The following is a 13,059-nucleotide window of genomic DNA, read 5'->3' as shown; positions in this document are numbered from 1 at the left end:
TCATAAGGACGATTTTGACAAGACTATTCCCACTACTAAATCATCAAAATCTTTTATTTACAAGGTTCCTATTCACAATAGAAAGAGTCATAACTTACAGGATAATTTAGGGTGTGCGAGGTCGTGGGACAGCTACATGTGCTTCTTGCCGTTGAGTTCCACTGTTAATTTTTTGTCATTGGTGGCCTGGAAAAGTGTTTGGATGTCCATCATGGCTTTGTCGATGTGCTGGCCGAACCTGTACGAGTCCTGCGTCAATCACAAAAGTGGCCAGAAGTGAGAAATAAACAATATGGAAGCATCAAACCTGATAGTTGCCACCGAGAAAGCTAACTTTGGCCAATGCTAACATCCGAGAAAGCTAACCTTGGCCAATGCTAACATCCGAGAAAGCTAACCTTGGCCAATGCTAACATCCGAGAAAGCTAACAGGCTATAATATTTAGATTTTCTTTTATAAATTGATTAAAAGAACTGGATTAAAAGCCCTGAATATTCAGTTTTTTATAGATCTAAAACAATGTTTATTTTAGCTTTTTTATATATTTTTAGATTTTACAAAACAATTTTTGAACTAAAAACAGAAAAAAAAATGATTAAAAAATGACAATTATTGATTTAAAAGGGGGAAAAATCAGGAAATTTAATATACATCTATACTCTTCATTTTAATTTGATCCTAAAACAGAAAGTCGGCACTCAACATTTACTTTCCCGGGCCACACAAAATGATGTGGCGGGCCAGATTTGGCCCCCGGGCCGCCACTTTCACACATGTGCCTTGGCCAATGCTAAAATCCGAGAAAGCTAACAACGATAACGTCAGCGCCTGTACTTTAGTTTTACTGTAGATGTGCTGTATAAGCTAAAGTATTTCTGTATTTTAATTCAAAACAGATGCGGAAAATAAAACTACAGTAATCGTGGCTTGGATCAGCCAAATATATATAAAACGTATCTTCGGGAGTTAAATCACAGTACGGAGAGGGTTTGAAAAATCCAAATAATATTAAATAAACACCGTGAAAACACTGTCCTTACCTCGTGGTTAGTCAGACTTTGCGGCAGGTCTTGGAAGCTATCTACCGTAATAAACGAGGTATTACTGTAATCACTATTTTTAATGTTATCACACTTGTTCTTCATGCGTAAATGTAAGATTAGTCATCAGAAAAAGGGAATGCGTATGATGTCATAAGACTAATGTCTACCGTGTCTGGGCTGGAGAACTTGGAAGAGATGTGGAATGTGATGAGGTTTTCCCCGACAATGATGTATGACACGCCGTAACCGTCATCTGCGACCTACAAAATCATTGCGTTAAAAAAAAAAAGATTTATAATATTACAAAACCAACTAGACTCACAATTAAAAATTCCACTCACCGGGCCAAATCCCCCTCCAGCCCCGACATATTTGGGGAACTTATTGATGTCCACTAAATTGAGTTGCTGCTGCGGCGTCTGACTGGTGGACAACTTCCACGGTTCGGACAGAACCTAAAAGGCAGGACGGCGCCGCCGTTAGCAAAGATTGCGGCTAATGATGCGACCGCGTGCGAGTTCTCACCTGCTCTAGAAAAGGCGATTCCACCCCCTTGTACTTGGAGATAATATAAAGACAGAAGAGGTGTCGGTCAATGCCGGAACCGGTCATAGCCAGACGATACATGTTCTGGTGCTTGTTGGCTGCGGCCCGAAAGAGCGCCAACCTCTGCGTGTTCTGTAAAATGCAACAAGAAGGAAATTCAGAGGAAAAAAGTACAAATACGGTGGTACCTCTACTTACAAACGTCTCTACGTACCAAAAGATGCCAAATGGCTGAGTGTTAAGACCTACTGTATGTATACATGTACATCTGTGTATGTATGTATACATATATATATTTATATATATGTATGTATGCGTATATGTATCTATATATATTTCAGCAACACACTTATTTATTTATTAACTTACTTATTACCTATCTATTTATGTCTAAAATGTATTTTGCTGTGTCTGTATTCTCACCCTCTTGCTACTGTGACAATGAAATTTCCCGAATACGGGATGAATACATTTATCCAATCCAATTCAGGTTATGAAATGCTTCAATGGGGGGGAAAAAATGTCTCAGGATACAAAAAAAAAATCAAGTTATGAAACAAAAAAAATTAAATATAAAATCAAATGGAATGAAGGACTGCTTTGGGGACTAAAGATTAGGGCTTTTATATGTAAAGTGCGTCTCTACTTACGAAAAAAATTCAAAACCACTTCTGGAACCAATCAATTTGGTAAATAGAGGTACCACTGTACTCAATTTTCAGACTCATTGGCCGCCATTAACAGCGACAGACGTCCAATCCATTTGAAGTGGGCGGGCTGCCACTAATTCCAATGCGTTAATGCGTTGATCTTACCGTTACTTGTCGGTCCTCCATGGCTCTTACGAAGGCGACGGCCTCCGAGGTACACGAACGCACCGTCTCCGTGCGCCCTTCCCGGAACATGCGGGTCATGGACGACTCGTACGTTAAACAAAACTCTCCTTGGTCCTGGCGGGCAGAAACAAAAAACATGATTCCAATTATCCTAATTGGAAGTTCCGATGCATTGAAATAACTTAAGAGTTACCCTGAACTGAGCCAGTTGTAGCGCCAGCTGAATGAAAGCATCCGGGCTGGTCCGGCACGTTTTAATCAGACCTTTTCCAAAAGTGCTAAAAAGGTAGCCGTGGAAGTCCACGTCATCCGCTATCTTTTTAGCCGACAGGTACGACGTTTCAATCAAATTTTGGCACTGGAAAAAAAAAGAATGGAGACAGTGACGCACTATGGCTTGTAGGTCTCAAACTCAATTTACCGTATTTTCACGACTATAAGGCGCACTTAAGTCTTAAATTTTCTCCAAAATAGACAAGGCGCCTTATAATCCAGTGCGCTTTATATATGGACCAATACTAAAATTGTCATCACGATAAAATAAAATAAATCAGTCGATAGGGTACACCATCCTCTACAGCTCTCACAACTACGGCAAGCAGCCCCCGACTCTACTATTTTCCCCGTAGAAAAAGTACTGCGCAGTGACTGCTGGGATATATAGTTCTTTTGTCAATACACCCAGTATGACGGCGAGCACACTAATTTGGTGCTAGCCCTCATTCCGGATGGATTTACAAAAGAACTCCTGCCGCTAGATGTTGGCGTGGACATCGACATCAACACAGCTTTACGAAGGGTGGCAGGCAGCGCCGGGCTAGTTACGCTAGCTATTAGCTAGCTACTATTTGCAAATGGATTGTGTCGTGGACATCGACATCAACACAGCTTACGAAGGTTGGAAGGCAGCGCCGGGCTAGTTACGCTAGCTACTAGCTAGCTACTATTTGCGAATGGATTGTGGCCGCCTGGACGAACGTATAAAACCCAGCGTTTTCGATGACTCATTTGGACAATTGTTCAATTTGGACACAGAAAATTAGGACTTTGATGGATTTGTGGGTGATGATGACGTGAGTACATTGTAAAATGGCTAAATAAAGTACAACCGAATTCAGTTTTTCTTCCGTTGCCTTTTTAAAAACGTGTTTTTCGCGTGTGTCCGTATGTTTAAGCTGGTGTATGTTTTGCCATGCAGGGCTGCGTCTTTAAAACCGGTGCTTCCTGTGTGTGTGTCAAATATAGAAATAGCACTCGTTACTGATTGTGCGCCTTTAAATGCGATGCGCCATATAGTCGTGAAAATACGGTAGAAGTACTCTAAAAAAATCATATATATCATAAATGGGCTCGTGAGGGCCAATTCCATTTTTTTTACCATATACCTCTTTGGGAATTAGCCACTGGAGACGAGCGGGTTGAGGGAGGCCTTTGTTGACGTCCCCCTTGCAGTGGCCTTCCTCAGTGTAGCCCAAATGGAAGCAGTCGGTGGCAACCACGTACTATGAATATATACATACGTAGTTTGTTGATAAAAAAAGGCTAAATGATGATTAGCTACAATGAATTACCTCCCACATGTGTCCAACTATCGGAGCATCGGCCCAGGAATGTTCGGCGTTGATTCCCATTTTGCCATTTGGGTACGAAATGAGGGTAAAAGATTTGTCAAACCATCTCAGAGAAGAGAAAGAGAAAGAAATGAAGAAAATTGGCAGTCATTTCATTAGCTACACCTGTAGAGCAATGGTTTTTCCATTTTTTTCCGTTGTGATTTTTAATCATTTTGAAGAAATTTCACATTTTTAATATCCACTTTTTGGTAGTATAAAATGGTAACGATTTGATTATTTGTGTTTTGCCCTTTTTTAATCTAAATCTTTAATTTTAATCAACATTTGTCATATTTAAAAAATGATTTTCACTATACGTTAACTTTCAGAAATCTTTAAAAGTAGTTGAAAAAAATATTTTGGGGTCAAAGTCAATATACTTATATATTAGTATTTCCTTTTATTAAGTTAAAATGAAATTTAGTAGTGTAATACATTTCAAATTCAACATTTTATGGAAAAACCCTTTTTTAATCTCAATCTTTAATTTTAATCAACATTTTTCATATTTAAAAATGATTTGCACTATACGTTAACTTACAGAAATCTTTAAAAGTAGTTGAAAATTATATTTTGGGGTCAAATTCAATATATGTATATATTAGTATTCCCTTTTATTAAGTTAAAATGAAATTTAGTAGTGTAGTACATTTCAAATTCAACATCTTATGGAAAAACCCTTTTTTAATCTCAATCTTTAATTTTAATCAACATTTTTCATATTTAAAAAAATTATTTGCACTATACGTTAACTTACAGAAATCTTTAAAAGTAGTTGAAAAATATATTTTGGGGTCAAATTCAATATACTTATATATTAGTGTTACCTTTTATTAAGTTAAAATGAAATTTAGTAGTGTAATACATTTCAAATTCAACATTTTATGGAAAAAGCCTTTTTTAATCTCTTTTGGGTCAAATTCAATATACTTATATATTAGTATTACCTTTTATTAAGTTAAAAAGAAATTTAGTAGTGTGGTAAATTTCAAATTGAACATCTTATGGAAAAACTCGTCTTATACCTGTCGTAGCACTTCCCGTGTAGCAGCGATTTGGCGTAAGCGTCCAGAGAGTTGCTATTGCCCGCGTCGTAACCTTGAGGCTCGTCATCCAGCGCCAAGAAGAAGGCGGCCGTTTCCACCGCGTCCAACGACGCTTTATTCACTCCTTGGCTGAAGTACCTCATCCGAGCTTGAGCCCAAGGAACCCTAGCCAGATGAAAAACACAACTCCATTTTTTCTTAGAGCAAAGGTCAAATCAAAAACATTTCTTAAATAAATGAAAAACTAAATATTTCCCTCCACGTTTTAATTCCACCTAAAAATATTTTTGAATCGAAAATTATACAATCAAAACAAATTGGACTGAAAGTGTACTTTTTCCCTTTTTGTTTTAAATGTAAACAAACATATTCCCTCATTTTCTTTTTGTAATAACAAAAGAACTAATAAAAAATATTTCATGGTAAACCCCTCTCTAAATCATCACATTTAACATAATATTATAATATATCTATTTTATGTAACCATTTAGGTCTTCGGCTGCAACTAACCAAAACTAAACAGTCATACATTCCTTCCTATACAACCTAGTGAGTAATCCTTAGCTTGAAACATGCACTTTTTTTCATTCATGTGGTTAGTCCTTGCTTAACTAACGGCTCGTAAATCCACCCTTCCTTCGACGGTTACCTATTTCCTGCCGTCAAAGCGGCCAGCTTCACCTCCCCAGCCTGTGGCTCGGACGTATCGTTGAGAATGCGGCTGAACTGGGTCTCCAGTTCGCTGGGTAAAAGATGCCGTCCTCCCGTGTACAGCCACACTTTGAAGAAGCGTCCCTTGTGATACACCACCACATGCTTCCTGTCACTCAGGTGCTGCACATAATCTGCAAAAGACGACCACTTATATTTGGATTCACGATATTTAACACATTACACACATTGCCGCTATTATATTTCAAGACCTGTTTCAAGTCCAGGAATGCGGGTGGTGTTGAAGATCCTCTCCATCTGAGCGGAGCACATTGGAACTGTTCCTAAAGCCCTCATCTGAGAAAAAAACAAACAAATAGAAGAGATAGGAACGTTAACCCGTGGGCTGACGTTGACGGCAATAGACGCCCAATCTGTTTGGACTGAGGGGGTAAAAAGCCATCATTCGAATTGGGCGTCTGTTGTCGTCGATGGGGTCGGAAAGGGCGTTGCCGGCGGTTACCGGCGCAAGTTCCCCGCGCTCCAGTTTGCGTCTGTACTGCAACATGGCGTGCACCACATTGCCCGCCCGAGCTGCTTGCCGGTGTGTTGGCGTCACGTATAGCAGGTCCTGCGAATTAAATTATAACGAATGCCTTTATTGTCATTATACAAGTATAATGAGATTTAAAGCTTCACCATAGAGCACACGTGTCAAAAGGGCAGCCCATGGGCCAAATCTGGCCCACCGCATCATTTTGTGTGGCCCGAGAAAGTAAATGATGAGTGCCAACTTTCTGTTTTATGATGAAATTCAAATGAAGATTGTAGATTATTTCCTGTGTTTGCTCATTTTAAATCAATAATTGCAAACAATTTGTACTAATTTGAATGTCCAAAAATGATCTATCGATTAGCACGATCGAGAAAGCTGTCAATTTATTAATCGATTAATTTTGGCAGCCTAGTTGGAAGACATAACGGCCCTCCGGAAGTAATCGAAACTACCACGTGGCCCGCGACAAAAAATGAGTTTGACACCCCTGCCATAGTGTAAACGGAAATCGGTAATCATAAAAAGATTTACATACAATAAAAATACACACACAAAAAATAACAACAACTAAAAATAAATAAAATAAAAGTGACCAAAGTGGTTAGCAGCATGTGAGGTAGCTACAGTGTTGTGCAAGTGTGTTCTTATGGAATTTTACAGATGTAGTGACGGTACTTAATCGAGTCTAGATTAGGTCTAAAACTGGAGTTGACTATGGTGACGGCTCTTGGGAAGAAACTTTGCACATGTCAAAAAATATGATAAGTGTACAAGAAATATATCTAAAAATAATAGGCTAACCCACAAATCAATGTGGTTTAGTGTTTGTAATGGCACAATAACAGTAGAGCCCAAAAAAACATCTTACCATAATGTAGAAGTTACTGTTGACCATAAGTGGGCCTCTGCCTCTCAGGTAGATGTACTCCTCCCACCAATCACTGACCTAAATATTCAACATATTATAATACACATGGAGACAGGTACAAAGGTGATGGGCTTCTACGCCTGCCCATGCTTACATAATTGTTGGCCAACCAGGACTTGAGGATCAGGTATCTCTGCAGCTGGGCAGCTTTAGACTCTTTAAAGTCATTAGCTAACATCTCCATTTGCTTATATCGCTCGTCACTCAACACGGGACGGACCGATTCCAGGTACTGCGCACCCAAAAACAAGCCAAAACGGGTCCATAAATGAGCAGAAAAGGTCAAAAGCAAATGACATGATGCACAGACCATGAGAAAAAAACATTACTCAGTACTCATTAGCTACTCCTAATATTATGGCGATATAGTCCAACACAAAATTCATTACAGTAATCCTTTGATTATCACGTCTTGACTTATCGCAAATTCACTACTTTGCGATTTTTTCCCGCTATTAATTATTTAAAAACAAAATACGTGTTTCAAAACTAAAAACCTCAAAAAAGAAGCAATTCCTCAATATATCTGTCCTTCTTGTTTGATTTTATATTTTACCTAAAAACTATTTTCTTTCATGTAAAAACCTTTATCGTATATTTTCATTAAAAAAATTATATATATATGTATATATATATATATATATATATATATATATATATATATATATATATATATATATATATATATATATATATATATATATATATATATATATATATATAACTACTATATCATGCTTAAAAATGACAAAAAGACGTAATTACAGGAATAAAGTCCTATGATGTCAACATGTTTTGGATGACATCAAATCAATGGTGACTACATTTTATACTGACCGTATACACACAACTTGCAATTAGAAAATGAGCCCTCCTCCCCAAATATGACATATTTTTATGAGATAAAAATCATGCCAACCAACCCTGCGAATGGTGTCTTCCACCGTGGGCACGGGCAATCTGGGTAAAGACGCTTGGAAGCTGTAAAGAAGCGGTCTTCGCCCTGAAAACATCTTCACCAGACTCTGGCAACAACAACAAAAGAAAATTCAAAACTATATGGAGGTGAAAAAGGATTGATTATGGTTACGTACCAGCCAGACTTTAGTGGAGGCGCTCATCTTGCCGTGGCATTCGAAGATCCATCCATGGTAGGAGAGCAGCGCTTTGAGGGTGTACCTGAGCAGGTAGATGAGGAAGAGCCAGAGCGCGCTGGCAAACGCCACCGAGCTCAGCACCGCGCGGGTCTGCACTGATAGATATCCTCTACTCACAAAAGGCACAAGACTTTGCTCGTTACACTTTGGGCACACAGACAGGGGCCGTGAAATGATTGGCTGCTCGCTGGACGTGTCATGAGGTACGTGGAGAGCTGTACCTAATGAAGCGTCCAGTGGATTTGGATCAGAATTTCCCAAAAAGGCCAGCATGAATGGACAAAATAGACATAAAAATGCACTTGGTTTTGTATTTTTCGGACTATGAGCCACACTGGCCAAAGAACACAAAAAGAGGAAAAATATACCGGATTTTCCCGACTATACGGCGCATCGCATTTTAAGCCACAGTGTCAGTAACGAGTGCTATTTCTGTATTTGACACACACAAAGGACGCACCGTTTTTAAAGACGCAGTCAGGCATGGCAAAACATACACCAGCTTAAACATACGGACACGCTAAAAACACGTTTTTAAAAAGGCAACGGAAGCAAAACTGAGTGCGGTTGTACTTTATTTAGCCATTTTACAATGTACTCAAGTCATCATCACCCACAAATCCATCAAAGTCCTCATTTTCTGTGTCCGAATTGAACAATTGTCCAAATGAGTCATCGAAAACGCTGAGTTTTGTACGTTCGTCCAGGCGGCCACAATCCATTCGCAAATAGTAGCTAGCGTAACTAGCCCGACGCTGCCTGCCACCGTTCGTAAAGCTGTGTTGATGTCAATGTCCAGGCCACAATCCATTCGCAAATAGTAGCTAGCTAGTAGCTAGCGGCAGTAGTTCTTTTGTAAAACCATCCGGAATGACAGCGAGCACCAAATTAGTGTGCTCGCCGTCATACTGGGTGTATTGACAAAAGGAACTATATATCCCAGCAGTCACTGCGCAGTACTTTTTCTACGGGGAAAATAGTAGAGTTGGGGGCTGCTTGCCGTAGTTGTGAGAGCTGTAGAGGATGGTGTACCCTATCGACTGATTTAATTTAATTTATCGTGATAACTATTTTAGTATTGGTCCATATATAATGCGCACTGGATTATAAGGCGCCCTGTCTAGTTTGGAGAAAATTTAAGACTTTTAAGTGCGCCTTATAGTCGTGAAAATACGGTATGTTTGTCATTTTTGGGAGGGCATTTAAAAATCAAAAATCAGAAACCAAAAACCAAAAACAAATGTGTGTTAATGTAACAATTGCAACAGGCTAAATAACGGCTGTTAACATAGCAGTTTTTCCGATAACTACCCTTAAAAAAACATAACAGGCCCAGCCAAACTATGGAAAAAGTGGCTTATAGTCCAGGAAATACGGTAATGCTGGACCTACTCCATTTGTGAAATTCTGATGCATCTTCTAGTAGCAATGCATGTACAAGAGTAACGCTTTCTGACCTTAGCGGCATGTTTTCCTGGATGGCCCGCATCACGCCGAGCGACGGGTCCAGGCCCGTGTACAAGCTGCTCATCACGACGATGACCACAATCAGCCAACTGGAGGGACTGGCCGGGTACACGCCGGCCAACACGCCGTTCTGACGGAGGAAATTTGTGTCTTGACCGTGCTAAGCGCCAAAACTTCATTGGCAGTGTCACCTTGAATACGATGGCTCTCTTCTTCAATGCCGTCAATCCGGCTTGGAAGATGTTGGTGATGACCTCCTGGCTAGGTTTGAGGTCTAAACCTTTCGGGTGCACGGTGAACTGGAAGCCCACCGCCTGATGGGCCTCAGCCATGTCTTGCAATCACTATCTGTCACACAATGGACAATACAGTAATCCCTCGTTTATCATGGTTAATGGGACTCGGCCGTTTGGTCGCCGGACTTTTGGTCGCTGGACGTTTGGTCGCCCTGAAGGTTATTGATAATTACCATTTAAAATTGTTGCTCAAATTCCCTAAATACAAACTGCGAATTATTATTTAGTCATACTTAATGCCCTATTAATTATTAGGCTAAAGAAAAGCTCCAAATTTCCCGTACTTTTATTGTGTTTAGTTGGAGAACTATTTAAGACCCTTCCTAAGGGGACAACTCATGTACATACAAACTCTTATACACTCACATGTCCACTCAGTGAAACTGCTCAGGGCCATTGTTGGCTTTTATTGATGCGTAGACCGTGTTGTTTTACCTTGTTTTGTCCGGCGACCAAAAGTCCGGCGGGACTTTTGGTCGCCGGACGTTTGGGTCAGGGCGACCAAACGTCCGGCGACCAAAAGTCCGGCGACCAAACGTCCGGTCACGATGGTCAATACGTCCGCAATACGTGAATAGTAATTGTGATGTAGAGACAGTGTTTTGTCCATTCAATTTTATTTAGACTTTTAAATCGCTCTCTTTGCAATTATTTAACACTTCCTTCTAGTGGCCAGGGAAATAATCTCCTATGGGACTTGACTTTTCCCCCCCAATTCATGTTTGCAATATTGTTCCTACTATATAAAATTTTCATATATGTTTGACAGATCCAAGACAGGACGTGGAAAATCCGCTATTCACAGCCAATCTGCAAAGTGGCGAGGTATTACTCTATTTGACGTGTTAATTGCCATTGACAGCAATGGACGTCCAATCCAGTTTAGCAGCAAATGATCACTAATGTGACTTCATCACCGGCACTAGTTTATCACTACCAGACATCCAATCAATTTTAACCGGGTTGGCTGCGTTGATTAATTCACTGCAGCTCTCCCAGTTCAAACATATTGCACGTCTATAACCGTCAATGGCACCAAAACACGATTATATGTCACAACCCCCCGAGTTTTTGCACAGCACACGACTGAAGTCACCAAACTAGGTGAAAGGTCACCAAACTAGGCGAAAGGTCACCAGCCAGATATAGCGTCTGCCTACAGGCCACGCTAGCCACGCTATGTAAATAAACAAGGTTTAAACTCAGCCGAAAACTTCGAATACATGAAAAAATAATTATATGTGAGTAGATATGGACATATATGGCACAAAGACAGACATTTTCATTTACCTTAGCTCGACTTTAGGAGAAAAGACGGGTGACTTTTTGCAATGAAGCTTTGCGTCCTCTCGTGTCCTTCAAGTGGTTTTTCGCTCAGGTGGCGACTGGCAGCTGCACTTGCTCCCTACTTTTTTCCCTGCGTGTCACGGACTGTAACGGGACACCGAGGCGTGTCAGAGGCCCTCAGCTCACGTGTGTTCGGCTGTCAAAGCGCTTGCCTGCCTGTCACAAATGCAAATGGGATTTAGCGGGTAATGTAATATTCAACAATATGTCGGTCACATACAGTACATAGTGGAGAAAAAGGGAATAAACATGGAGATATACAGATAATTTAGGGAAAAGGGACATGGAATAGAAGACAAAATTGTCAGAAAATCTGAAACAATTACAAGCTAAAGAACTTTTTTTTAAAAATTCAATAAGTAGTATATATTGTTTTTTAAAGATAATATATTAGCATTTCTGTTTCTAAAAATTCCTAATTAAAAAAAGAATATTTTTAATAAGGTGGCTCTGCAGATAAGTGGTTAACGCATCGGCCTCACAGTTGTGGTTCGAGGGTTCGATTCCATCGGGCACACATAGAGAGAGAAATATGACCATCTGTACGCACAATCATACGCGACCAGCGGGAATCGAACCCACATCCCATCAGGCGGCAAATGAACTTAATAGTTGATGTGAAAATATTCAAAAGAAAAATCATAAGACAAGAAATAAAAATATGAATGTAATGAATATAAAAGCCTTTAACACTGATAAAGAAAGAAAGTGTTGCTTTTGTTTTTGAGCAATACAAAAACAAATACGACAAAAGGTAGTATAATTCAAAATATTAATATTGATTTTACAAATATGGCATGGCAGAGAATATATTAGAGCATAGTGGGAAAGTGACAACCTTCAAAATGACAAATTACAAAACTAAAGAATTGGACACAAACAGAAAGTGAAAAGAATGTGAGGGAAAATATAAAAATGCACTTGCCAGGACACGGTGACAAGGTCACAAGTGGTCATTTTGACACAAATCCAAAGTAGTATTGACCAATCTTTTTCAAAACCGGCTTCAATATGTCACTCTCTGCTGCGTGTGTAATTGGCAGAAAAGCACTGTGATGACACAGGCACAAGAAATGACACAAACACCCTGTCCGTCACTTTATGACAACCTTTATGATGTGCAAAAGGCCACTGGGCATATGACAATTCCAAAAAAAAGAGCATTTATTTGATGTATTTCTTGATTTTAACACCCTGATGCCTGGATTTACATTGAACAAATGTCCATCAAAAAGCATTAGGAAAATACTAACTTTGCATTCAATTGAATAGGCGGTAATTTAATATTATCTATATATATTTATATATATATATATAGTTTATATATGTTTATATATATATATAGTTTATATATATACACATATATACATATGTACATATATATACATATATATACACACATATACATACATATATATACACAGGTATATATATACACATATATATATACACATATATATACATATATATATATATACATATACATACATACATATACATATATATATATATATATATATATATATATATATATATATATATATATATATATAAATCGGACGGAATCGATAC

At 39.0% G+C, this 13,059-nt stretch overlaps 1 protein-coding gene across 2 annotated transcripts; it reads right to left on the bottom strand.

Moving 5' to 3' along the window:
• Positions 1 to 36: 36 nt before the first annotated feature.
• On the bottom strand, positions 37 to 12,520 carry cpt1b (carnitine palmitoyltransferase 1B (muscle)). 2 transcript variants are annotated; one of them, XM_077595480.1, is made up of 20 exons: positions 12,413 to 12,520; positions 11,431 to 11,639; positions 10,036 to 10,192; positions 9,835 to 9,974; positions 8,315 to 8,486; positions 8,144 to 8,245; positions 7,315 to 7,452; positions 7,161 to 7,238; positions 6,260 to 6,367; positions 6,009 to 6,093; positions 5,735 to 5,930; positions 5,065 to 5,250; positions 3,998 to 4,103; positions 3,812 to 3,928; positions 2,620 to 2,784; positions 2,406 to 2,540; positions 1,570 to 1,722; positions 1,386 to 1,499; positions 1,212 to 1,304; positions 37 to 249 (listed from the first exon to the last, which is right to left on the bottom strand). In XM_077595480.1, the coding sequence occupies exons 3-20, from the start codon at positions 10,174 to 10,176 to the stop codon at positions 133 to 135; spliced, it is 2,346 nt and encodes a 781-aa protein (XP_077451606.1). In that variant the 5' UTR covers positions 10,177 to 10,192; positions 11,431 to 11,639; positions 12,413 to 12,520; the 3' UTR covers positions 37 to 132. The 2 variants fall into 2 exon arrangements, with proteins under 2 accessions (XP_077451606.1, XP_077451605.1); XM_077595479.1 differs by having other exon boundaries at positions 8,315 to 8,467; positions 9,835 to 10,192.
• Positions 12,521 to 13,059: the final 539 nt, after the last annotated feature.

The sequence above is a fragment of the Stigmatopora argus genome, chromosome 3 (assembly GCF_051989625.1).
Source record: "Stigmatopora argus isolate UIUO_Sarg chromosome 3, RoL_Sarg_1.0, whole genome shotgun sequence".
Lineage (NCBI taxonomy): Eukaryota > Metazoa > Chordata > Actinopteri > Syngnathiformes > Syngnathidae > Stigmatopora > Stigmatopora argus.
Note: the sequence above shows the minus strand (reverse complement) of the source record. Positions and strands in the feature narration are given on the sequence as shown.